At 42.2% G+C, this 26,301-nt stretch overlaps 2 protein-coding genes and 2 non-coding genes across 4 annotated transcripts in view; 2 read left to right on the top strand and 2 right to left on the bottom strand.

Moving 5' to 3' along the window:
• Nucleotides 1-9,987, bottom strand: part of LOC115316804 (N-acetylated-alpha-linked acidic dipeptidase 2) — a 44,810-nt gene extending 34,823 nt beyond the window's left edge. The window contains exons 1-2 of the mRNA XM_029976300.3: nucleotides 9,782-9,987; nucleotides 2,562-2,840 (exon numbers count right to left, since the gene is read on the bottom strand). Coding sequence (XP_029832160.2) covers nucleotides 2,562-2,840; nucleotides 9,782-9,819 — 317 coding nt within the window. The 5' untranslated portion in view covers nucleotides 9,820-9,987. The remainder of the gene's footprint in view (nucleotides 1-2,561; nucleotides 2,841-9,781) is intronic.
• A 603-nt stretch (nucleotides 9,988-10,590) lies between these two features.
• Nucleotides 10,591-10,672, top strand: Trnal-aag. Its single transcript has one exon. It is a non-coding gene; the product is annotated as a tRNA-Leu (tRNA).
• A 5,868-nt stretch (nucleotides 10,673-16,540) lies between these two features.
• On the top strand, nucleotides 16,541-25,805 carry LOC115316805. Its single transcript, XM_029976301.4, has 6 exons — nucleotides 16,541-16,831; nucleotides 19,136-19,187; nucleotides 20,293-20,378; nucleotides 22,320-22,415; nucleotides 24,095-24,145; nucleotides 25,740-25,805. Exons 1-6 carry the CDS (start codon nucleotides 16,766-16,768, stop codon nucleotides 25,794-25,796), a joined length of 408 nt encoding a protein of 135 aa, XP_029832161.2. The 5' UTR covers nucleotides 16,541-16,765; the 3' UTR covers nucleotides 25,797-25,805.
• On the bottom strand, nucleotides 21,649-21,730 carry Trnal-uag. The gene has a single exon. It is a non-coding gene; the product is annotated as a tRNA-Leu (tRNA).
• Nucleotides 25,806-26,301: the final 496 nt, after the last annotated feature.

Here is a 26,301-nt window from a genome sequence, read left to right as displayed (position 1 = left end):
AGTTGTGTCGGTTTTTTGCGAGGCGATTCCTCCGTCCCAGAAAATAAACCTCCAGGACAATTACAAACTTAAATTACTATATGCCAGCGTCTCTCGGGCGGCGTTCGATCGGATTACTACCAGCGTGCAAGGGGTGGCGAGGTATAGTTTGCCAGGTCGCATCAAGGTTTTTCTGAGCCTCAACCTCCTGCTCGTCCCTGGCCGTTTCGAACTGGACGAGTCTCGTAAAACAGTGTATTCGTGTGATCACGACTGCGTGATGCAGGTTAAAGACCCCCCCCCCCCCCCCCCCCCCCCCCGGGGGTTGGCAGTCACAATTACTGATCCATGGTCACACGTCACTCTGCACTGGCAAATATTCCAGCACATCCGGGACACTCGTCGTCTCATTTAATTGCCTGACCAACTTCGCAGAATCTAGATATCACACCCTAACTTTTCTAAACTTGATTTTTTGAAAACCAGTGAGTCGTGAAAACGTTATTTGAAACAAACTGTGGAGGAACTTGAAAACCGGACTTCGAACTTCGAAAGCTTCGACTAGAAAGGAATTAAAAATCTTCGAAGCTTTTTTTCTTTTTTTTTTTCCAATTTAGCGTTAAAAGAGAATCGAAACCTTCGAACTTTTCGAACTTCATGCAGAAAGAAAATCGAAATCTTCGATTTGTTCGAACTTCATGTCTATAAAAATTCGAAACGTTCGAAGTTTTCGAATTTATTTCCAAAGAATTTCGAAATCTTCGAATTTATCGAACTTGAAGTAAAAAAATATTCGAAATATTCGAATCCGAAATTTTAGAAACCGTGAAAGCTTCGAACTTTTCGAATTCGAAGCTCCACTGTGATCGAAAGTTGCGAATTTTTCGAATTCGAACCTCGGTCGGTACGAAAATATCGAAATTTTTCGAAATCGACCTTGGGGTGGTTCGCGACATCCCTGGTCGTTATGAAGCCCTCGCAGCCGATCGTGAGCCATCTGCCAGTTTGTCCGACATATACACCTCGGGTGTCTCTGGGGAGGAGCTCCATGTTGGTAAAGACGGGAACTGCAAAGGCCATGACATCACGATGAGTGGCTGTAGTGTCTTGTTACGTCAAAGGTTTCGTCGAGTGGCGAAATCTTAGCTGCTGGAATTATTTTCCCGATGAAATCTTAGTTATTTTAATTTGATAATTTAGCAGCGTAATTGAACGTACGTAAGCTTACCCGAAGCGTGAAGGCTTACGATCGCTATTTTTAGGCCTGAGATGTACTTTAAGGTCAGCACTGTAAAGGGAGTCAGAGTATCGCAGGTTTCCTTAGCACTATGAAGGCTATGAATGACGCGTAGCTGTTCGCTGGCTTTGCTCCGTGACGCCGAACACGTACCGATGAAGTTTACGAAGGCTTCCTGTCTGCCCGAGTGACTTGTGTTTCTTCTTTTTGTTTCTGTATGTTTACGTTGTGATCGACGTTGAATAGAATGTTGGTTCAAAGCTGCTATACTTGGATTTTATTGCAGACAGTAATCACTAGCATGACAAAACGTTGAGAAATAAGACATATACGGGGGTGACGACCCCGATAAGCGGCGACAACGACAAACAACTACATTTCATCCCCGTGTGAAAAGAGTATAGACCTTCCCGAAAATCGCCTTCTGGTCGCTGCCATCTTTGTCTGCTGGGTTGTGGAACGCCTTCTGAGCATGCGCTGTTGCCCTGCTGTACGGTATATCAGACGCTGTGCATGCCTCCACAGCTCAGTGACTCAGCATTTCTCGCCTGGGTGATAAGCGATAGAAAGGTCTATTATGGGCAGTTCGTACCTTAGTGTGCGCTTGTGAGGGACGACGCCTGAAATGTTTTGTGCCGGTGTGTTGGGGATCTATGCGCGGGAACCGAAGGTCCAGACTCCACCCTTCCAAGACGAGTAATGGCGCTGCATATGTATGACACTGATTTCTTAAGAAGGCATTCAAGTCACGAGCTCTTCAAAGAGATGTGATGCTTTGTCACAGCTCGGCCGGCACACCGCCGGCGCTACGTCGCCAAGCCGACCGGCCGCTCGTGGCGCTGGCCTAACGTACCGTGACGTCAAGAATCAAATCAACTCATTCATCGCACCTGAAAATAGCGAGCGCGTCGGTTTCATTATTGCGGGATATGTTGGTTGATCCCCGAAAAATCGAATTCTGCGATAATTTTTTTGATTTATTTTGCAATTTCGCTGTGTAGGGGGAAGAGTTAAAGGCACGATGCCTGACAGAATCTTTGCGTTCTAAACTTCAGTCAAAACATATATATGCGTCCAAGAAACAGAAGATATCATATACGATCTTATCAGAAGTCACATGCGCCTTATACTCAAGTTATATACTTTATTAAGTTCTCATATCTTCATTAAACAAACAAGATATGATTTTTTTTTTTTCGATAGGAAGACAATTTGATGTGTTGGGAGTTGCGAACGACCCAAGAACAGAATACTTATGCCATTACGTTGATGGCACCAGAAACAGCAGATGAGCTGTATATTGAAGACTATCATTAGGCACCTAAGGAGATGGTCATGACCTCACCTCAGCATTCCCTCGTAGTCATAGGTCTCCAGAAACGCCGTGATGTCCCGTTCAGCGCCTTCGGCTGATTGCTGAAGACCAGGGTCAGCGGCTTCCCGCTCGTCCCTGACGGCGGTCTTCATGGCGAAGTGTCCTAGCAGCACTCCGCAGATGACGCCCAGGACGGAAATGGCCAGTCCGGAAGCGCAGCAGTACTTCCGGCTCACCATGGAGCCGAACCGGACGTCGTCGTGGAAGTCGGAGCTCATCGGAAGCGACCGCATGTCTTGCGACGCAAGGCTGCGAACGCGGCCAGGGGCGCTTTTTGAGTTCGGTCATTTTGTAGAGAGAGATACACTTCATCTTTGAGACCGAGTCACTTTGTGGATGAAGCGGGAACTGGAGCCAATAAATAAGCTACACTTATACCCAGCGGCGTAGACTTTCCATTTTCCCAGGGGGGGGGGGGGGGGGGGGGGGGGGTTGCGGCGTTATCTTTTTGCCAGAACTGGAAATTGAAGCTAACGAAAGCACGCTGGGATTCCATTTCCCATGTATTTTGTCAATAAAGGCAACGTGGGCAATGTTTTAGTTACATGCCACTACTAGAAGCTCGTTACATGGTACGTAAACAGCGTCTCGGTAAGGATGATGGCCCAGGCACGGGGGGGGGGGGGGGGGGGCACGAGCCCTGATGCTTTTCCGAAGTCTACGCCTATGCTTATACCCTAGTTACACGGGCGTGCATGCAGTACAGGCGAAGACAACACCAGGCGAAGGGCAAGCACTAGAAAGGCTGGGAAGGAGGAGAGAAACATCCTCTCCTCTCTAACGTTCCTGGTGCTCTTTTTTTCTTCCCCCTTCCTCCTCTCCAGTCCCGCCTTCCTAGTGCTTGCCCTTTCTCTCTTCGCCTGGCGTTGCCTTTGCCTGCACTGAACACAACGAGTGACATGGAGTAGAGTCTCACGGGCGCCCACTAACTGCGTACGTTTAGGACGCCGATGGGCGTCCTAAACGTACGCTTAAGTATACTTAGCAGTTACTACCAACTATACCTATTTACACGGGTACCCTTAACCGCAGACTGAGATCAGACTGAACTGCAGGCAATGGTGCCCGACGGGCATCCTAAACCGCAGTTACGCTTAAGTATGCTTAGCAGTTATTGCGAACTATATCTAGTTACACGTGTACCTTAACCGCAGTTAAGTGAGACTGAAATCCGTCAGACTTAACTGCCGTTAAGTGTGTCCGACGGGAATCCTAAACCGTATACGCTTATGCATGCTTAGCGGTTACTGTCAACTATACCTATTGGAGGCGTGCGCGAACTACAGGGGGCGCTTCTCTAGCTATCATCATCATCGTTTATGACTAACTAACATCTAGTGCAGATCATGTGCCTAACTTTATTGTTAAAGGTTGCTCGAATCTTTTTGAGCCTATCTTAGAGCATATATTTAATATTTCATTGAGTAAGGGTACATTTCCATCTCTGTGGAAAGAGTCTATTGTTGTTCCTATCCATAAGACGGGGGATACTTCGCAAGTTGGGAACTATCGCCCTGTATCATTGCTATGTTCTTTTTCAAAGGTATTTGAGATAGTGATGCACACCCGTCTGTCTTTTTATTTCAAGCGCTGTATCAGTTCCTTTCAGCACGGTTTTATCAAGGGGCGCTCAGTCGAGACAAACCTCTGTACCTTCCTTGATTATTCAGTGCCTTTTGTTTGTAATCGCGGTCAAGTTGACGTTGTTTATTTTGACCTCTCGAAAGCCTTTGACAAGGTGAACCACGCTTTGCTGTTGCACAAATTGTCACGTAATGGCGTTTCTCCTGTGCTTTTATTGTGGCTTGAAACTACCTGACTGACCGTCGTTGTGTCGTACGCATTTTAAATAACTTCTCTGATCCTTTTTATCCGTCATCGGGAGTACCACAGGGCTCCAATTTGGGTCCACTATTGTTTTTGATCTTTGTCAATGAGATATCTACTTGCGTAGTAAACTCAAACGTGCTGTTATTCGCAGACGACATCAAGCTCTTTTTAAGTATTAGTTTGATCGATGACTGTGACCTTCTTCAGAGTGACGCACCGCATATTTTAGACTGGTGTTGGGAAAATTGCTTAATCATCAATCCAGAAAAAACTAAGGTCATGTCTTTCAGGAAAAAACGTGAAATTATACACTATTCATACTCAATTGATGATAAGTGCATTTTAAGAGTATCATCGATTCGTGATCTCGGAGTGTACTTTGACACTACTCTATCATTTGGCTGCCATGTCGCCCATATTGCCTGTTCTGCATTTAGATTACTTGGAATGATTACTCGATTAACTAGAAAGTTTGCGAACTATGCTTGTTTCCTTCGTTTATTTTGTTCTAGTACCAGATCGAGACTAGACTTTGGCTCTGTGGTGCGGAATTCACTGACACTACGTGATGCAGCTTAAATAGAGTCAGTTCTGAGACGTTTTGTGCGCATAATCCATGACAAATACCTTGGCCGAAGGCATTTTTACAACTATCAACTCCTGCTCGACAAATTTGACCTACAGTGTCTATCCCTCAGAAGATTATCGCGCGATGTTGCCTTCTTGTATAAAATAGTTCACGGGGACATTGACTCAACACTTTTGTTCACAGTGAACTTTAACGTACCGACTCGCTCAAATGGGACAGCTCTCACTTTTTATCCCCACAATCAACACATGACATCACCAACAACAAGTGCAGACAAGTGTAAACAATCTTGGGCATGAAAAGTTTGATATTTTTGATAGCTACGTAAATCTCGGTTGACAATTAGATAAGATTATTTTCCGTCGCTAAAAATGTACTGTCGCGTTTTGATGCATGCTAGTTTTATGAGTTGAGCATGTTTTAGAGTTTTGCAATTTTTTTTTCACTGTGCCACATTGTAGACCTTTGTTGGTTGTTAATTGGCACAAATAAAGGCATTATGATGATGATGACGATGATGATGACTAAGACTCCGTGTTTTCGGAGTTTATGTTTCGTCAAAATCGGAGGGTGTTTTTCGGAGTTTATATTTTTTTGATTCCCTATTCTCCGAAATTCGGAGTTTAATTTCGCTGGGTTTCCTATTAAAATAAATAAATAAATAATAACAGAATGTAAACGTATGCCAGATAAAAAATAAAACGCGCTTGTATCAATTGAAATATCTTCCGTTGAATTTGGCGTTGGTGCAATACTAATTTATCCACGACAAAAGTCGCACACAAGTGGCGCTTCGGTAAACGCCGATACCTTAAAATCAATAAACTCCCGGAGGTAGTCGCTAGGAAGCTCGTAGTCACCCCATCCTATTCCATCAATCCAGCCCGCGGCCGCGCGAGGTGGTAATAGAGAGTTTGATCTGCCCGTCTTCCCAATTTTATACAATCCCTGGTTCATAGCTTTCACTGTTTCTAAAACGTATACCCTTTCGTTTCTCTAAATCAGAAATCGCATGGCTCAAACCGGAAACCAAAAGAGTGTCTTTTGTCGTGACCCGAATGTACAACGAACGACCTGTTGCCCTGAATCAACCTTGAAGAGACAAGCGACAAGAACTCTTTTGACAACGGTCCGAGATTTGAAAGATAATTATGGTGGAATTTTCCCAGGATCATTGGCTCTGTGCTAATCAAACTGTTAAAAAAAAAACATTTTTTTTTGTCTTGGGGGGGGGGGGGGGGAAGGGGGGGGGGTGGCATTGACACATAAATATTCGGAGTTTATCGGATAAATCCGAATTGACCAAAATTTTACCGGCGGGTGTTTTTTTGGAGTTTTTCGGTTTTATCCGAAAACACGGAGCCCTATTTATGACGTGTGTGGTCCATCGCGGGTACGATGGACCGCACGAATCTAGGATCCGTCAGCTCGTCAGCTCGCTTCATGCGCTGTATGGGTAACGCGCGGCAAAGCCTGTTTCACACTTTTGGCGCCGAGTGGTCGAAGCGCTCGGATGGCGGGACGCTACTCTCTACCCCGGTACAAGAAGCTGGATAATGTAAATAGAATATCCAGCGCTTTACTATCATTATTTGGACAAAACAAAACTGAGAGAAGAGTGTCTCATCAAACTGAAAATAGGAAAGAGAAATTCGAGAATCTCTCGCGTGTGTTGTAAACACGCAGTGAACCACGTTGAATTAACCTGAAACTGGGGGTAGAAGAGAAACATCAAAACGTAGAAGAGACCGAAAATAGACAGGACGACATTCCTTCTACGTTTTGATGTTTCTTTTGTACCTCAGTCTCAGGTTATTCAACGTGGTTAATATTCACCAGCTCGCCTGCACCCTTGCTATATCTTCTACTTCAGTGAAAGCGACTCCGTGTATCGTGCGTCCTGTTTGCTCCAATGTGTTTTGTGAGTGCTGGTCTCCTATTAAATCCAAGTTGATTCCTTTTTAAATTTTGTAAACCAGTGAACAAACATTTCCTCAAAATAACTGGCAGGAAGAAGCGGCAGCTGGAGTCGTTTCAATTAAATCCCTGCTAATTCACCCATTCGGCGCGAAACGTGCAAGACCCCCTCGCGATCGAAGTCTTAAGTCGGTTACGCTGCAACTTCCCCAAAAAATGAGCCTACTATGAATTAGTACCATTTAAATTTTTCTTTTTGCAAAAAAAAAAAAAAAAAAAAAAAAATGATCTCAACGAATTTTGCGTAATGCGTGATGCGCTTCTCAGCGACCGATTTTAAATTTGTAAACTATTCTTACTAAAAATTAGATAGGACGAATTAATCAACCGTCTGAATTTGCCAGGCCATGTCCGACAATTTAAGAATTTATGAAAATGTCTGCTTTTCATTCGAGCAGAAGTCGCGATGTGACAAACTTCTTTGCCACTTGTTGGATGGGGGAGGAGCTATAAGCGTGAGTTGTTGACGAGCATTTGTTCGTCAGCAACTGTCGAGTCACACTTGGATAGAAGCGTCGGTATCGTCAAGCTCCGATATCGCGTGCACAGTTAAGGTGAGAGCACGGCATTTACTCTGGTGAATACAAAACCCTTTTCTATACAAAAGCCGCCACAGATCCGAAAAAAAAAAAAAAAAGAAGCAAAAATCAGAAAGACTGGCACACGCCGCGCGAGCTGTTATGTGAGGTTCCAGGCTTGTTTTTGAACATTTTCAGGTTTATTTTAATATAAAAAGCAACTCCAAGGCGCTGTTATTAATTAGAAAGATGACTCCCCAAAACATCATACACGTTTCTTTATTAAATAAACCGTTTTTAATCGGGACAGATTCGAACTAACATAGCCATTCCATGCTATTACATAGCGCGTCGTCTGCTCGCATCGTGCCAGTTCCGTCGAAGGAGAGCGCCCGCAAGGTGGCGTCACCAAAACATATAGTCTCCAATAGTCGGTGACAGGTTAGGAGTTCAGTGGAAGCTCCTCCAATCTCTTTCCACTTAAGCCGATCGAATTCTGGAGAGGAAGTCGATAGCTACCAGGCAGACGTGTGCCTATCTTAAATACTCTACTCAATACACTGTATTTCAAATGCTTTCGGTAGTATTTTGGTATCCTGCAAATACATTTCGTCTATAGTACCTGCTTCTCTATCTTAATTACCTTTGTCACTATCTTGTACTCAGTATCTGAAATACATTTTGCAACCTTGGAAAAAAATTGTCGCCGGAACAATTCACGGAACTTGGGATCGTCAGGATCCAAGACAAAGCCGAACTGATAGCAAACTTGCAGCCAAACGACCGAACACAGAACAGAAAACAATCACGACAAAAACGCTGTCTCCAAGTGCCAACAAAATATAAAATGGTTAGAAACTGAAGATGTGGGGTTCTGCTGGGCACTGTTAGTGTATTAGTAGGATTAGTAGGGATATTAAGGGAAAAAAAGTGCCCCCACGCCCCCCCCCCCCCCCCCCCGAAAAAAAAGAAAAAAAAGAAAAGAGAAGGGGAACGACGTTTCGACCAAACGGTCTTCTTCAGGTATACCTACCTGATGAAGACCGTTTGGTCGAGACGTCGTTCCCCTACTTTCCTTTGGCACTTCTTTTTCCCTTCATATCCCTACTAATAAAAAATGAATAAAAAAATAAATAAAAAAATTGGGGGGGTGTCAGTCTCCCTTGACCTCTATGCGTCAAGAATGATTTGAACTGGTGTAAAAGGGGGCAGGGAAGGGGGGTTTCGAAGCGGTTTTCGTGGGCACTCTCCTCTGTTTCCTGTGTTTCCCTCTTAACCCCCTCAACCTTTTATTATTTTTTTTTGAGTCTTGTCTGTTCCTAAAACATTTCGGTACCCATTTTGTTGCATATACCGAATTATTTCAAAGTAAACTTCAATTACAGCCGCTAGGGTGCTTCTCGAAAGTCATATCAAAATGAAATGCGATTTTCAGCAAGGCCGTCACAAATACAGCACCCTTTTCTGGCTTTTTTATTCTCACTTTACCAGCTTCAAACATACTTGCCAAGTACCTTCGACTGTGATTCACTAACCTTTTCAAAGTATTTATACTCTTCTCAAGATAGCTGGTACTGAAAGTGACTTGTATACTACTCTAAATACATTTTCAAATGGGTATTTAGTATCTTATCTTAAATACTTTTGCTAAGTATTTGGCACAAGTCACACTGAACTGTTGTAACTAAGGTTTTAGAGTACGAAAACCTCATTCTCCGACTCTGTTGTGGCAGTGCAGAGTATGCGCCACTGGCGATACTGAAGGCTTGTTCACACAATCGTAGTTTATATCAAATTATGTTTTCCGTGATTCCTTTTATCTTCTGATACTTCCAGTGAACTCAGTCTTGCGGAGTTTTGACTTCACCCTGAGTTACTAATTAGCCGCACAATAAATAATAATCAGGTGACGCCGAGACAATAGTAAGTAAACTTTTTCTTCCAATTTTGAAGTCGCACAAATCTCGAATGAGCCTTCCAATTTCCTACAGTTCAGTTTAATTTAAATGGTAATGAATGTGCCTTAATAATCATAACTATACACCTTTTTCCAGACTCCATCTTTTTCTGACGACTAAGCACGCCTAGTCCATCCTAAGAACCGTTCAAATAGCGCGCCTCGCGCGATTGCAACGCCCTAGCGACAAAACATTGAACTAATTAACCAGCCCGGCAGGTGTGGGTTAGTCGCTTTCCGTGTCAAGAGATCTGCCCAAGTAAACGCTTATTACGAACGAGATAGAGTCCCACAGTCGCTACACGCTTGGTGCACTCACCGTGGAGTACTCCGTCGATGCAGCCGTTGTTCTTCCATCAAATGTTAGCAGTATCAACAACGGCGAAACGCCAGTCAGGGCTACCGAATGCGTGAACGGGGCGACGCCGGCGTCGCGATTGCCGACCTCGGGGGGGGCAACTAGCCGCGACGACGGCACACGGCACTCCGCCGTTGCGCTGTTCGCTATCTCGCCGCGGGAGAGAGGCCTCCATGTGTCAGCTGTTGTGGGTTCGTTTTATTTTGTTTACAGCTGGCGGACGGCAGCTTGTAGCCAACTCCCACCTCCCGTTGCCGTTCGCAGTCGATGTCGATACTCATAGAGAGCCCAGGTTTAAGAGAGGGAGCAACTGAAGCCACGGAAAGCCATTTGCAGTTTAATGGCGGACGTATAGGTCGCAGATGTGCATGCGTTGCGTTGTTCCATGACGAGGAAAAACACCGGTGGAAAGGCCGAGATGCATGCAGACGATCAACGGCTTCGCACCTCCTCGCAGCTCGTATCGCAATCGAGTTGTGGGAACCACTCTGTGATCTAGGCACTCAGATATTCGGCGGTGTCGTGCGGCCATCTTTTGGTGACTCGATGAAGCTGGCAGGCACTGTTCGCTACTTTTCTTGCTTGAAAGCCGTCAAGTGCATTTAGTCCGAAATATAAATAATAAATCCGGGTAAAAAAAAACAATGTAAAAATAGAAAAAAAAAATTACTCGGGCTGAATTAGGAATATAAATATGCAACAAAAGCATTAGTTAAACTTTTTGCGCCCATCATTGTTAAAAAGCACATATTTTATCCTCTCCCATCACCGGTAGCGTGGCCGAGCGGTCTAAGGCGCTGGTTTAAGGCACCAGTCTCTTCGGAGGCGTGGGTTCGAATCCCACCGCTGCCAACTAATTTTTTTTTTTTGTGTGTGTTGATGTTTCCGAGTTTTATTTTTAATCGAATTTTGACGGCGTTTTTCTACTTTATTTTTTTACCGTGTGTATGACATCTATGCCGCCTTGGTCGTTCCCTATATCTATATAATTCCCAGATGGTTTAGCACAAACCCGATATGAACGTGGCCACTGACCCCTTACTTATTTATCATTTATTTACCTCGCGATATGGTATTTTTATTTCTTCAGTGTTTATTTTGCTTGCCATAAAGTGCAATTTATTTTGTTATTTAACCTTAAATAGACCTCTGTGACTATTTGTTTTTCTCTTCGGATTTGTGCAGAGTGTGAGAATTCGTTTTCTTGGTAAACCCGTAGGCCAAAACCTTGAAAACGTGTCTTTATCAGCTTCTAACAACGTGATCATGGGGGCCATTACATCTCAGAGGGTCAGAAGCAGATTTATGTAGCCTTAAAATGAAGTAAAAATCTAAGGAAAAAATCTTCCTGAGATCCTCTGTTTTGCTGTCTGCAATTCGGTTTTTCCCTACCAATTCTACAAAAGTTGCCGACGCTCTGAAGCTTGCAACTTACCCGGCTGATTTGCTGGATCTGACATGTTAAGTACATTGAAATATATATTCGTGGTCACGTTTTGTTCGCATGACAAATTCCGAAAATTTTAGGGACACGCAACTTGAAGCTAATAGAACTGATCCCTTGAACCTTCTTCACAGTATATGAAGTAGTATATTGTACTACTTCATAGTATATGAAGTAGTACATGTCTTTATAGTATATATATATATATATATATTCATTTTTATGTATCTAAATACCTTTAAAGGCAAGGAAGGGACATTACATAGAGAGGGCGTCATAAAGAATAGAGTGTGCTAATAAAAAAAATGACGCACACAGAAGGTTACGTTGAACAGAACTAAAATAGAAGTTTGCATGAATACAAAAAGTCACGAATGCAAACAAATACAGATACTATATGGAACAAAAAAAGGAACGCTAAATAAATGTGACTCACGCTGCCGGCAAAGTTTATAAAAGTGTGTTCTAAGACATGACGAACGCAAAGACTTATTCCTATTGTCGACAGTATTTACAAAGTTGCATTGTCGTCAACTTGCGACAAACGAGTGTGCTCTGCTCACGTGTGGTGCGACAAAGCACAATCGGCGCACGTACTGTTCATTTGAAGAGGTTCGGCTGGTGGAACCAAAATCGTATACAACACCCAGAAGATGCAACAGAAACAAGAAATCAAAAATGGTATTAATCATAAAGAAACACCGAGCGTAAATTACGCCAGCTGAAATCGAAAGCGAACTCAGCACTGCTGCGACTCGTTCAGTCAACCGTGTTTTGGTAGAGTTGGCGAACTTGTGTATGTCTGAGCTCGTTGAGGTGAATTTTAAAGAAACAAAAACAAAAACAACAGCGAACGACATAACAGCTTCGGAGCCGACTAATTTATGACAGACGGTGTACGTCACTGCGTCCCCCGAGGTAGAAAATGGGGGGCAATAGGCGAAAGTTCCACTCACCCGCTTTAGTTGAGGAAGCGAGGTGTTGTTCCGTTTCGTTGAATCCTGCCTACCCAAACGCTTTTCGCGAAAGAGTTGGGGGGACAACACGGGAAGTCTATAGTGGTGGACGCTCGACTTGCTGCAACGAGCTTGCTCTGACGAAGTCTCGAAGAGTCGATCCCCTAGTCTCGCACCAAGCGAGTGACAAATCGGACAAAATGTGGCGTAGACAAGGAACGAGAAAGAAAAACTCTCCCTAAACACCCAGCCCTTCACGCTCCGAGTCTTCGCAAACGAAGAGTGTGACAGTCTCGAAAGCAGAAAAAAAAGTTTCCAAGGCGGCTTTCGAAGACTGGGAGGGGTGTGTGTGGTGTGGCGGTTCCAGAAATAGCGACCGTTCTTTGCTGTGCGAAAAAAGAAAAGGAGACAAAACTGCGCGGTGTTGGTTCTTGTTTGTTTGTTCTTGATGTTATGGTGCTATTGTAGGGATAAAGTCGGGAGAACGCTCTGTAAGGTTCGGTTGGCATCTCTGGTGTGAAGGTTGCTCGTTCAGTTCTCTTGCGTTATGTTTGTTATCGTTTTATTGCTTCTCCATCGTTCCTCTTCTTGCCAACTTTTGGGGGTGTTAATGAGGCAGGCCATATGAAATAGCCGGATTTAATTAGTCGTTAACACAGCTAGTTAAAGTAACGCACTTGTGACTAGTTAGTTTTTCCTTACATCAGTGTAACGGCCTTAATTTTCGCGAAAAGGGACGAGACATTTATCTTCGTTGCTTCTTGACTTAGGAACAAGTAGTGGTTAAAGCTACGAAATGAATCAGATGACTTCTCGATCGTTCGATTAATTGATTAATCGCCGATTGCTTTATTAGCGGAGTGATTGGTCGAATTGAATGGAATGTATGTATGTAATACTGCTATTTATTATGATGGGTGGGAAAAGTGAGTGAAGTGTAGATACTTTGACTTTGTCAGTCTGTCGGTAAAACTTAATCTCATAAGCTTGTCATTTTCTGCATTATTTAAGAAATAGTGTTCTATTGGTAACTTGTACAAAAATACGTATAAATAAATTGTCTAAAAGAGACACTGTAGTTTCTGCTTAGGTTGTTTCTGGATAGTATTTGTTTTTCATTAACTCTCCGCTCCGTTTTCTATCTTTCTTCAGTAAAAATAATAATAATAAAAAAAAGGATCAGTGAAACACCTTAGCGCTTTTTTTTAGCACTAAGGTGTTTTTATCATTAAATACCGCACATCTAACGTTTTTTTTTTTTTTAGTTACATAACTACTTCGTGAAGTTACCAGTAAAACGCTGCTTTCGCTCCCATAATTTGACACCACCAATCGCATAAAAAGACAAAAATAAAGAATTGTCTAAAACTTACTCCATTCTATACCTATAAGAGAATTGGGAATTGCATTTCCCGAATGTATATTTCTATATTTAGGGTTTGGAAATAGTTTAACAATGTCGCCAACCTACAGACCAGACCAATGAATGGTAATAATCAATCGAATGAAGTTCAGCGATTACTCGGGTCAAAATTCTTATTTTGTGCAACACTTTAGTAACGTCATTTATAGTTTCGTTGTGAGTATCGTGTACACCAACCACCCAGTTCCCACCTTAAACTCGGGTTACATTTGCGACACGAATTAGAAACAGAAAAAGGATAAACCACCCCTTGTATAGACCCTCGCAAGAAACAGTTTCTGCACGCTGCCATCTTTATTGGGATCTATACGTGCGCAATGGCCCAGGTAGCCTATACCTGGAAAAAGCCCAATTTGACACAAGCTTGGCAATCCTAGGAGCCTAGCTTGAGTCTAAAACGGTTTTTCTCAAAGGCTTTAGTGTTCCAGAGTACCTTTGAATGCTAAAGCATTAACTGTCCCATAGAGCGAAGGTGGCGTTGTCTCTACCCGTTGTCCGCAACCGTCTGCAGCAGAAAAACGGCCCCTGAATTCCCATTCCCAATAAAACACAAAGAAAAGCACAGCAACGCAATGCTTCGTCACGGAAACCGTCGTGAAGCTGGCAGCGTTCGCCGCGCATGCGCAGTGGGGGAGCGTGATGATATTACCGCCGGTGCGCCGTGTGCGAAAGGACGTGGCGTGTTGCTTGTAGGAATGCGCTCCGTGTAGGAAGGCTTTCGCATTCCTACACGTAAGCAGCCTTAAGTGTCTCTGCCGAATTTGTTTTGTGGCGTTTCTCTGGTTTGACACATAGTTGCTTAAGTGCCAGACTTGGTGCCACGTATGAAGCGAAGAACTAGCAGGGAAGTCTAGATCTGGCACTCAGTGCTTAAACCAAAATTAACAGATAAAGAAAACAAAGAAAAAAAAAACTGAACAACTGAAAGTGAAGCTTAACTCTTTCATTTGTTTGGCGAATTAGGGCCAAGATACCTGCAGACTCTGGCTAAAGAAGGTCAAGTTTGGCTCTACCACGTCTTCTGTTGGCTTTCTGAGGCCCTCACTTCCCAGACGGAAGCCAAAGTTCGGCCCAAAACACTGTGCCAATTGTGGGAGCACTCTTGTGTAGCATATCATATGCCGTGCATGCGTCAACAGTCCAGTGACTCGTCACTTTTGGCATGGATGATAATCGCTGGGAAGGCGCTTATAGCCGCGTTGATCGCTCAACACGTCAGCTCTAAATAATTGTTTTCTGTGCTCGCCCAACTTAAGACTGGGAAGGAACCCATTTACCGAGATTTATTAGGTCGACCCGTTAGAACTTCGCTTCTGCTTGTATACTGCAACTGCATTTTCTAACTTCACCTGGAAAGTAATGAAACAAGTAATATATCATTTAGTTTTGACTCGCAGTACAACTTTCGCAGCATATTTGTAGACATTCTTAGCCGATCATAAAATAATTTCTTTCACAATCCTTTCGTTGTTATCTGACTCATCAAACAGTGCAACATTCCTCACAACTCATAACTCACGCGGCAACAAAAAAAAAAAAAAAAAAAAAAAAAAAAGAATGATTGCACCGTTTTGTATTTAGGGCATCACAGGTATTGTAAATAGCACTGCATAAACCCATTGGGGAATATATTAAGCTACATGAAAAATACTTCGCAAAAGTTCATCAAGCAACATTGGCAAGAAGAGTTTGAAAACCTGGAGGAAATTATCTAGGGTGAACTGAATGACGTACAACTAGACCAGGTGGCGCAAGCTGCCGCCCGATATAAAGGGCACAGCCGTTAGCATCCATCAACCCTTGGGCACGAAGCGCGTGATTGGATCCGAGTCCTTGCCGAGCGCTGACGTCAGCACTCGTGCCCAATATATGCTCAAAGCACGTGATCAAGCAATGGGGAACAGGTGTTGGTGCGGACTTTCCAAAAGCCTTTATTGTTTTCTATATTTCATAGCTTCAATATAATTATCATTATAAGCGCACGTAGACCACCTGGGTTTTTCACGTGGTGTTGACGATATGATTTAATTAATCCTCACGTTTCCGAACATTCAGGTGTACTAAACATGAAAGCATTCTCTTGCGAGTAAAACTCAGCTTATTTGCATTTATTTTTTTTAAAATAATTTTTGGTTCCTTGAGCAGCGTCTAAAACGTGCTCACCTGATGATTGTGCAGTGTGCAGATGAAGTTGCTTTGGCGAATCCCAGATCACTTGTTGCAACAAAATAAACGAACCCTCGCTCAATTTTTTCTCTAAAAATTTAAGTGGCTCCGACTAAAGCGTGCTTAGCAATGGCGAATTAACTGCCTCGGCGAATGGGCCTTTCGTATTGTCAGAGACTGTACTTCGTGAAACTATATATAAAACTTTGGACCTTTAGGTTTTAAGAAGACCCACGACTGCTTCAAAGGCTTTTTGACCCTTTCGGTGTAGTTTCATTTCAGATGATATCCTGTTTGTTTCTTTTCCGTGTCGATTGTAGTAACGAATTTGAAACGCACTTTTAACGGTAATCCGTAACAAATTACGAGTCATTTTCGGCCCGTATTACTGCTCCGCGATGTCCTTGAAACACGCTTGTATGAATCTTCCTCGAATCCCTTCAGTTAATGGCAGCGGTAATTGCCATGATTCATCATCATCATCTTTATCATCTGTTTATTTTGTGCGCTCACAATTTAAGATGACTGAAAATATATGCCCCTCTAAGATGAAATTGCGGCATTGACCGGTAAGAAACTTTAACATAATAACTGAATAAGCCACGCCTCGCATTTCCTAACCTGTCAGTGACTGTAGTCACTGACAGGTTAGGAAATGCGGGGTGTGGCTTATTATGTTAACGATTCTCACCGGTCAGTGTCGCAATTTCATTGGTTGAGGAGCGATAATGAGATTCGCGGGAATTTCCGAGAGTTTGCACCCAGAAATGAAGCTCTCGTCGTGAACGCTCTATGCTGCTAAAGACGGAAGTGGAACTCGACGTTCGCGATATCGCGAACTGTCTACGTCATATCCGGGAAGCGGAGGTACAGTGCGTCGTGAAGACTAGGAGAAGAACAAAACAACAACAGCACACGGCGGGGTTGCAGATGAGAGCAAAAAGCTCGTACGAAAGATGCAGTCTGTGTTTGGATTTCTGGAGCTTAGGACCGGCAACATCCTCATTGGATTACTCTCGGTGGTAAGTCTTTTTGCCACTCTCTGCTACTATCGAACCCTGCAATAAAAACAAAACAAAAAAAGGATCCTGTGGGCATATTTTTCCGCAGAGAACTTTGGACAGACGGTCGCTCCAATCTACGGAAGGAGTGCTCGGCGATTGACGGAGCTGAAATGATGTTTAGAACTTTAGACCAAAAAAGGGGGGTGGGTGCAGTCTGCGCTGACACCGAGCATAACGTTTGTGGGATTTCCCTTGCTGCTACCCGTCTCGGGGAATGACACAGCACACTGGTTCACCAACACGTAAACATTCAATGACCACTATCGCCTGCGCCGCGATCCCAACAGCCTCCGCGCATACGCTGCGACGGCCCTTTATCAGGGGCCGAGCCCCCTTGACCCCCTCGTGGTGAAGATGACCACTCATGATTTTTGGAGGGGCAACCTCCTGGGCCAAACCCTTGGAATCCCCAGGTTGCCCACACGTTTCAGGTGTTTACGTCACACAGTGCAGACACCGTTTTTCTGAGTAATGCGGATTCTTGGGCGAGTTGGTACTGAAACTTGGAGAACATAATAGCGCTTCACGGCAGGGACGAAGGGTAGGAACGAGACAACACAATGCGCTAACTTCAACTGGTTTAATCGTCAGAAAATCAAAGGTATAAATACTCTGCATCATCGCGCCATTCAACCAATCCCAAGCCACGCCACTGATCGCAAGAACTGTATCTCTTTGTCTGCCAAATCGATCGACGCCACGCTGACACATCGATCCCCGTAGTTTCTTATCAGGTCCGCCTCTATAATTTCCCTTACCGTCTTATCTCTATGTTTTCTAATAACAGTGCACAAACTAAATTCAGGTTTGCACCCACAGTCATGGCAGTGCATCGACAAATGACCGTCACGCTGTCCGCTCACAACCTAAAAGTGAGCGGACAGCGTGACGGTCATTTGTCGATGCACTGCCATGACTGTGGGTGCAAACCTGAATTTAATTTGTGCACTGTCATTAGAAAACATAGAGATAAGACGGTAAGGGAAATTATAGAGGCGGACCTGATAAGAAACTACGGGGATCGATGTGTCAGCGTGGCGTCGATCGATTTGGCAGACAAAGAGATACAGTTCTTGCGATCAGTGGCGTGGCTTGGGATTGGTTGAATGGCGCGATGATGCAGAGTATTTATACCTTTGATTTTCTGACGATTAAACCAGTTGAAGTTAGCGCATTGTGTTGTCTCGTTCCTACCCTTCGTCCCTGCCGTGAAGCGCTATTATGTTCTCCAAACTGTTTTTCTGTTTCTAAACATTATGTTCAGGTCCATCAGTCGCCGAGCTCTCTCCGTAGGTTGCAGTGATTGGCTGATTGGCAAACACATATCTTAGAGTGTGTATATGGCTGGTCCTTTTTTTTTCAATTTGATTTTTAGAATTATCTTAGGGTCGGCAAGCATCAAAGCTTACATCAAAGATATGGTTCTAGTTCATATATTACTCGGATCTTAATATGTCAATGAAACGATGACGCCTCCTTGAAAAGGAAGTTGTACGCATTAAAACAAAGCAAAAGATTTGTTTTGCGATGTAGACAATCTTTGCTGATTTTCGCCACCTTGTTTTGTACACTCTCAGAACCTCCACCTCATTCCATGGTGCTTGGAACTGGGCTAGTTGGTTTTTCATGCCTTGTTTGAACTGCGATGCGAAGAACTACATTTAACGTATTACGTGTGACGTTGTGCACTCGAAAAACCAACCGTGCCTTAAATTCCGATCAGACGATTTTGTGGTACCCAGTACGGTCGTATAATGTCAGTGCGCTGAGACGCCCACTCCTTTTGCCGGTGAAATCGCGCGGCCATTGCAGCACGCTACAACTCGTTTTTCGGTATGTTTTCAAATGTTTCCAAAGAATGCCATTAACGGGCGTTCAGAGCATATCGCAGGACAGTACATACACCGTCAAGCTCCTGAGAGTGCGAAATGCTAAATCGCTAGAAGGGATAGATAGGAGTGTAGGCGAATTGACTGGGTTCATGAGAATGCGGAAGTTTGAACCGTGCTCACAAACACGAGCCCAAACCTTTCCAGAACACCTTTACCTGATGCTTGTTTTCGTCTCTTTCAAGGTTCCCTCGCAGGAGGTCCAAGATGCGCGATTTTTTAAAATATTATATTAAGGGGTTCTTGGGGTTCACGCAGAGTCTTGAAGTAGAGCATTCCACGCACTGGGCAAATTCTTTTTATGGTTTGAGAAGTCGGTCAGATAATGTTTGGGAAGGCAACATCTGATAGCTGTCGTGCGTTTTTGTTTCAGATTCAATCAATCGCGATTATCCTGGCCGGATCTGCCTCGTACGCCGAATCCGGTAAGAAATATGCAATACTTGATACAGTCATGGATAATGTAAGAAACGCAGGGCTTGGCTTAGTATGTTCGCTCTTCTTGCTTCCTGATTTCCACTGTTGGAGTTTGTATCGCCCCATGTACATCATTATTATTATTATTACTATAGTACTATTAATATTATTTTAGAACCTGCGTTGTGTTTCAACGCGGCAAGTTTTGAAAACGTGAAATCTTGAGTATGTATATTTCCCAGCTCGTGTTTTGTGTGAAGATTCGACAACTTTAGTACATTGCGTGAATGTGTCCCAACCATTTGTTGTCTCATGGTAAGGTATTTGTTCAAAGAAGTGAATTGATACTATTCTACTTTTGTAAGTTGAGTCACGCAATGCATATCGAATTTTTAGCGATTGAGAAGCAAAATGAGCAACGCTAGGTGTTGGAGGTATCATCTTCACTAAACGGTCCTGCACCACTGTGAATCTTTATGTGAGACGGATGAAGAGTATTTTGCTCTGATCGACGTCTGATATTTCGTCCTCTGGTTGGCAAAAAACTTTTTTTGTTTTGCAACCTTATAGGTGACGTTTCGTTATAGCCGACGTTTCGCTATAAGACGTGACTTCATCAGCGCTAGGTCTGTAAATGTAATGGACCCTATGTGTGACCCTGAAGTCGCCAAGTATCATTGGGAAACGTGTGCAGTTCTCTGTGTTGTTTCTAAAGAAAAGCGAATATGTAAGATGCGCTCAATATAGTTTCCGAGAAAAAAAAAAAAAAAAAAAAAAAGCAGATGAGAAGAGATTGACTAACTCCGCAATTAAATAGTACAGAAAGATGTGGTCTTAATCACATTTTCAGCACCTATACGCAGTTTGAATGTTTTTGTTTTACATTTCGGATTTTGTGTTCTTCAGGAATAGGCGCATACAATTTGCTATTTTAATTGTTTCATAATGTTTGTGTTTAGATGTCATCACGGTTTGTGATCTTTAATTTGCATGTGCTGTCGATAAAAAAAAAAAAAAGCTTTTTGTTTTATTATAAGATTTCCTGAATTCGATGACAATTGTAGACTCCTCACAACATTTCCAACAAAGTAACTGTATCTTATGTCTTTTCAGAGTTTTCCGATTTCCACCTGACATGGATTGGCATGTCCTCGATGCTTCTGATTGCGTCTCTGCTTTTCCTGAAAGGAGTCGGCGATGTAAGCGATCAGTGCATTTCCTTGCTTCCCTTTTTGGCGGGTACCGTACGAGTTATGGTAGCAGAGGTTTAATGGAATTACGATTATCTATTGCATATTGGTAGAACCTACGAAAGCTTAAATAGCATAAAAATATAATATTTTATATTATCTTATAATATCGTTCACACAAATTCACGTAAGGCTTTGATGTCATGAGTCCAATTAAATATTGAAGAATCGATACAAAAAATGTAACACCTTGCGAAGTCTTCGAGAAACATCTTCTAATGTTCAGAGGTGAGTGTGCTTTAGTGCATAAAAATAAGTTAATATTGCCAAAGTTACTGACAACTGTAGAAATGCCCGGCGTGGCGAGTTCCTGGCATTTTATTATCACTCTGTCCTCATCCAATGAAAGTGCGATGAATAATAAGTCACACCCTGTGGTTCTTCAGTTTCAATCACTATGCTAATAATAATTTCAATGCTAAACACAAATTATTAGTATTGACATTAAGAACATTTATTAAACGTTACGCTATTGATAAACTTTAGTGAGTAGATGTTTGTTCTTGATTGACCTGACTCATGGCAAACGAAAAAGAAATAGTTGATCTGTAAAGTCACTGAAGCTAGATTTGTTAGATTTCTGCGTACAGTTGACCAACCTTGCATCGCGGAATAAACATTTCCCGTTATGCTCGGTTTGTTACCATTCCTCGTTAGTGAAACAGCGTTTGTAATACTTATATTTACCTTAAGTAGTCTATTCTCTTACAATGTGGGCATATTTTTTCCCTCGAATAACTTTTTTTTTATATTTTTCGAATTTGTATGCGTTTCTATACCAATGAACATTTAAAAATTTACTTTATGCGGCTTGTGTTTATGTTGCTTTTTATGTTTTTCCTGCACGCTCGTAGCTAATTATCGTAGGGGCACGTGGACTGGCATGGACTCTGCGCACCGCAGCTTTTACGCACAACCCCGTTCATATCTGAAAAAAAAAAAAATTATTTGATTATTGCAATTTACGAAGCCCTCACCAATTTACGAAGCCTCACCCACCAGTATAAACGACGCAGAAACTAAATGAGTACTGAGAAACTAAGCCGCTAAGTATCTTGTTTGCTGCGCAAAAGTAATAAACTTCGCTGAGAAAAAAGCAAGATAATTCATACAAAAAAAAAAAAAAATAGCCTTTGATAGGTGTTAAATACGGTGATTATCAAGTACTTGTAAGCAATATAAAGGTGTATTAATTCTAGAATACAGGCAATAAAACGTCTGGCAGCGGTGGGATTCGAACCCACGCCTCCGGGGAGACTGGTGCCTAAAACCAGCGCCTTAGACCACTCGGCCACGCTACCGGTTGGAAGGACAACATATAAAGTAAAAGCCAGACGCTGATTCTTTCGACTAAATACTTTGCTTTCGCAATTGGATTGACTTCATGTACGTAAAACGGATATTTGTTGCCTGCATCACATAGCCTGTCTTCTTTTTATTTTGACGAGCCTCGAAGTTTTTCTTCCCCCTCCAACGCCAAATACCAGCGAATAAATTTAGTACGCTTGAACAATTCGGTAATTTAACATTCATAAAGAAAAAAAAAATTTGACAAAAAAAAAAAAAAAAAGAAAAAAAAGATGAACTTCTTCGTGGAAGTTTGCGACAGAAAAATAGTTACACATTGTCTTTTCTTTCATTGTTAAAAGCTACATGTCTGTCTGTAAAAAGAAAAACACCAATCTGGAGCATTTTTATATTATTATGGAACGCCATTTTTATTTATCACTGCGTTCATTCCTTGAAAGTCTTAGAAAGAAATTTGTCATTAAGTTGTATTTTTGTTTTGTGTTGCAGTTCGCAAGGTTCACTGGTAAATTATATTTAAATTTACAAAACAAGAAACGCTTGCCCCGTTAAATGCCATTTTTGTTGTGTTCAATTTAACAGAAGCTGTCCACCTTGATGATTCCCTGGATGATCGTGATGGTGCCATATATTTTATGGCTTGTCGGAGCTGCGGTCTGGACGGCTGTAAACCCACGCGTAAGACAACATTTTTCGGTTAAATTTATATTTAGGACAGGCAATGTATGAGCATTTGTTGAATATGCCATACATCGGTTATTATAAAAAAAATATATATATATAAATTTTTTTTTGTAGGTCATGGAATTTTAACGTTTTTCCTCTCGTTGAAATAATATTAAAAAATGGCAACAACAGCTCGTGGCTATGATAAATCTGAACGTTTGATTTATCGAAACCATAGAAGGGACAGATTCGAACGAATTTCTCTGACTGTTTCTTTTTGTGCCATTTATATTAACCCACTTAGCAAGCATCAATTTTACTTTTTTTGTCACTAGGTGGAACGTTTTTTTGATTCAGTAAATGCTTTATTCAATAATTTCGCAAAACAGATGATTCACCACCTATACCTCATTACTGGGCTTAAAGTATAGGGTCACGCATTACCAAACCGGTTTTTGCGATTCCTTTGAGTGAATTCTTCGTAGCCGACGCAGGCGGAAAGATCGTGTAGAAGCTCGCGCTCTGAAAACGTGTTCGCCGTCGGCGTTGACGTAATGGCCACTTGGGATCATTCGACCTTTCAAAACTTAACTTCTTTTTTTTTTTTTTTGGTATTTATTAAGAAATTTTTTTTTTATTTCCATTATTTACGAGTCTATTCCCATACTGTATTTTTGTGCAGGCTTACGACGTCTGCTCAAAGAAGCTAACCTTGTGTTTCACAACGCGGAAAAATAGCAAAACTTGGCGAGAAAATTGGCGAGGAATCCGGCGGCCGTGATTGGCCGGCGCCGCGCTTGAACCTTGGCGCCGGCCAATCACGGTGGTCGAATCCCTCGCCGACATTTTTTTTCCAAAAGAGTCCGGATTAGAGACCCTCTGCGAATCCAGAGTGCAGTCATTACGTAGTCAGCGACAGCTTATCGAACTCTAATAATGTATCCTCATGTGTCTTTCACACATGTACACCTAGCGCCCTGCGTGGAGGGTGACGCACACATTTATATCTGCTAGATAGATGAGGTCAGACGAGCGTTGTCACCTGACATGTTGATGTCATATGCCACCGGGATGTCTCGTGTCGTCTCGCTACATCGTTACGTCACGTGACACGACGTGTCCGTGACGTCACGGTTTCACGTGATGATAATACATCATTTCGAAAAAAAGAGGGAAGGGGGGAGGAGAACTGATATCTATCCTTAAGTTATCGTTGTAAACACAAAGAAACTTCGCCTCATCATGGTTCCCAAATTTGATGAAGTTGGGCTTAGATTCCAAAGTTGTGAAAGGGTCAACAGCCTGGAAACCCGAGAACGGAGAACGGCACACTTTTGTTCCTCGAACTCTGATTTCCAAGATGTTGAGATATCACCAGGTCGCCCGTCTGTTCTCTCTCATTTCTTTCCTTTAGAACTTTATCGCTCGCTAATCCTAAAAGCGATTTTTTGAAAATTTCCCATAAAGTTATGTAGCATATTGTGTATGTCTGTGTGTGTGTTTTTTTTTTTATTTTGTTGATTAAAACATGGTTAGCTCATCCCGGAAGACAGCATTTACTTTGTGTCGAATGCAGTGAGCTCTTTGAAAACTGTATACCTGGACAAAGCGAACGACATAACATCCATCTGATAACTGTCGTACAGCTAGGCATCAGAACGGTTGCATATATGATTGCTTTTCTCTTTCAGATGATGGATCCGGTAACATCAACCCTAATGTTTGCTTTTGCTCTCATTGAGGTGAGTGTTTATCGAAGGAAAGTTTATTGAATTTTTTTTTTTTTTAATATTTGGTACAATTTTACGTTGATTACTCGGTAATCAAGTATGAATCACTGAAATGGCATGATTCGAAGAAAGTTCCTCTTTATGTGTGTGTGTTGTGTGTGCAGGTAAGGAGTTGAAAGCCAAATGGCATTGTTATCATGCTCTAATTCGGGTGCCATAACAGTGGCAAAAATGGTAAACGCCCTTTTTTGATTGAGACCACATGACGATTTGGGAGCGATACTGCCCACCCTTCTCAATGAGTAACCCAAAAAAGGTTAAAAAAACACCGTTTGTATTAACCGAGAAAGGGAAAGCTATCAGATGATACTATGTACAACCCCCAGATTTTTTACCAATATTACGCGAACGCCGACCGGCCGGTAGATAGCGCCATCTCGCGGCGTGAAAGAGCAGTTCAGAGAGACTACGCGCGTATGGCAGAAGACATATAGCCTCGCTGAGTTGCTGTTTCACGCCGCGGTAAGGCGCTGATCTGTCGAGCGGTCGGCGTCTGCGCGATATTGTTAAAAAATCTAGAGGCCGTACATAGATGGTACAATAAACTTCTATTACAAATATTAGCAACCTTAATGTGCTCAATGTGAAGGGCATTAACAAGTGCGTTCAGCAATATGGTTATGTGAAAGGAACGAGGAACAATAATAAGGGGAGCGGGAAAGGAAGAGATAAAAATGGTATATGTGTTGTTCTTGTGGAAACACTATGTTAACGAGTCGGTTGAATCTTCGATGCAATATATAGAATAAAAGTATAAGTAAAATCGCATAATCCGACGAGGTATATATATATATCTATCTATATATATATATATATATATATATATATATATATGCTTCACGAGTGGTAACTTTGGTGCGCCCCTGCGTTTGCCACGAGCTTCAAGTCGTTCTAAAAATGTTTAAAGATTTAGTGGTTTTCGATGACGCTCAGTAAGATTCTAATTGGAACCATATGTATATTTTCAATAAATAAAATTTTAATTAACACATATTAATTATTTAGCCGACTTATTACAAAAATGTGCCACCCACATAATGTCTCCCTGGCCGTATAACTCACCTGAACAAACCGCACAAATGTAATTTTCACGGCTTTAAAAAAAAAAAAAAAATCTGAAAAGCTAAAAAAAGAAACTATATATATATATATGTATATACAAATCGTACAGGGAGCGGTTAAAGAGAAAATAGGGAAATGACATGTGCATACTGTCTCCTTTATTTTGACTTGGGAGAGGCCTGTGGTACAATATATATGTATTTTGAAACTAAATATGACGATGCACTGTCGCGACACTACGCTTATGCAGGGATTTATACCTGTATGTATCTGTTACTAACTAAAATTGATTGATCAAAACGGAAAAAAAGGTAGAGCATTTATCGGTGTTCGCAGTGTAACCATATCAATGCTCTGTTTCTAGAATCTCATTAACGCTTTTCCTCATCTCCTATTCTTTTCACCGGTACCTGATGATAACCCCAAAGCGAAGGATGATTAATGATTAACAATAACGTTTGTTTTGTTGCTTTGTTTTTTTCAGGTATACTTTCTTGTTTGCGGGTTCTTTTACCACAGACTCTTGGTGCGAGAGCACTGAAGAAATAACCGCATCGTCTGATAACACTCTCAATAAAAACGTATTACCACGAACGCCATCGTAGCATTTCATTGATAAAAAACTGTCGCCGAGACGCGACATATTGAATGTTTCCTCGTACCGGGTTCCACCAGTCACACACAGATGGCGCGGGCAGTCCGTGTTCGACGCGCGATTTTAAAGTTACCGCTACAGCTGGAATTGATGCGGAAACATTTCGGCGTAAACGTAAATTACTCGAAACATTTAACAGAAAAATGAGACCACCAATTTTTTTTTTCATTCGCATTTGCATCTTTAGATATTAAGTTGATAATGAATGAACTTGGGTATTAACATTGATTGACTAACTTGAAAAAAAAATTAAAAATAGGGCTGCTATAAGTTCGTCCTTGAAAAAGTGTGGTAGAAAATATGTAGTTTTATATTAGCATAGAAATGTTAACTAAAAGTACTTTGCGCTCACCGGAAAAAAGAAAAAAAAAAAAAGAATGCGATTACAGTT

Source organism: Ixodes scapularis, unplaced genomic scaffold (genome assembly GCF_016920785.2).
Source record: "Ixodes scapularis isolate PalLabHiFi unplaced genomic scaffold, ASM1692078v2 PGA_scaffold10__122_contigs__length_95168666, whole genome shotgun sequence".
Lineage (NCBI taxonomy): Eukaryota > Metazoa > Arthropoda > Arachnida > Ixodida > Ixodidae > Ixodes > Ixodes scapularis.
This window is presented reverse-complemented; position numbering and strand designations above follow the sequence as displayed.

What these genes read in the sequence shown, in the direction of transcription:
- LOC115316805 (XM_029976301.4), top strand. Translation starts at nt 16,766, where the DNA reads ATGCAGTCTGTGTTTGGATTTCTGGAGCTTAGGACCGGCAACATCCTC. An exon ending in TGCCTCGTACGCCGAATCCG is followed by an intron (nt 19,188 to 20,292) that starts GTAAGAAATATG and finishes ATGTCTTTTCAG; the next exon opens with AGTTTTCCGATTTCCACCTG. An exon ending in TCCTGAAAGGAGTCGGCGAT is followed by an intron (nt 20,379 to 22,319) that starts GTAAGCGATCAG and finishes TCAATTTAACAG; the next exon opens with AAGCTGTCCACCTTGATGAT.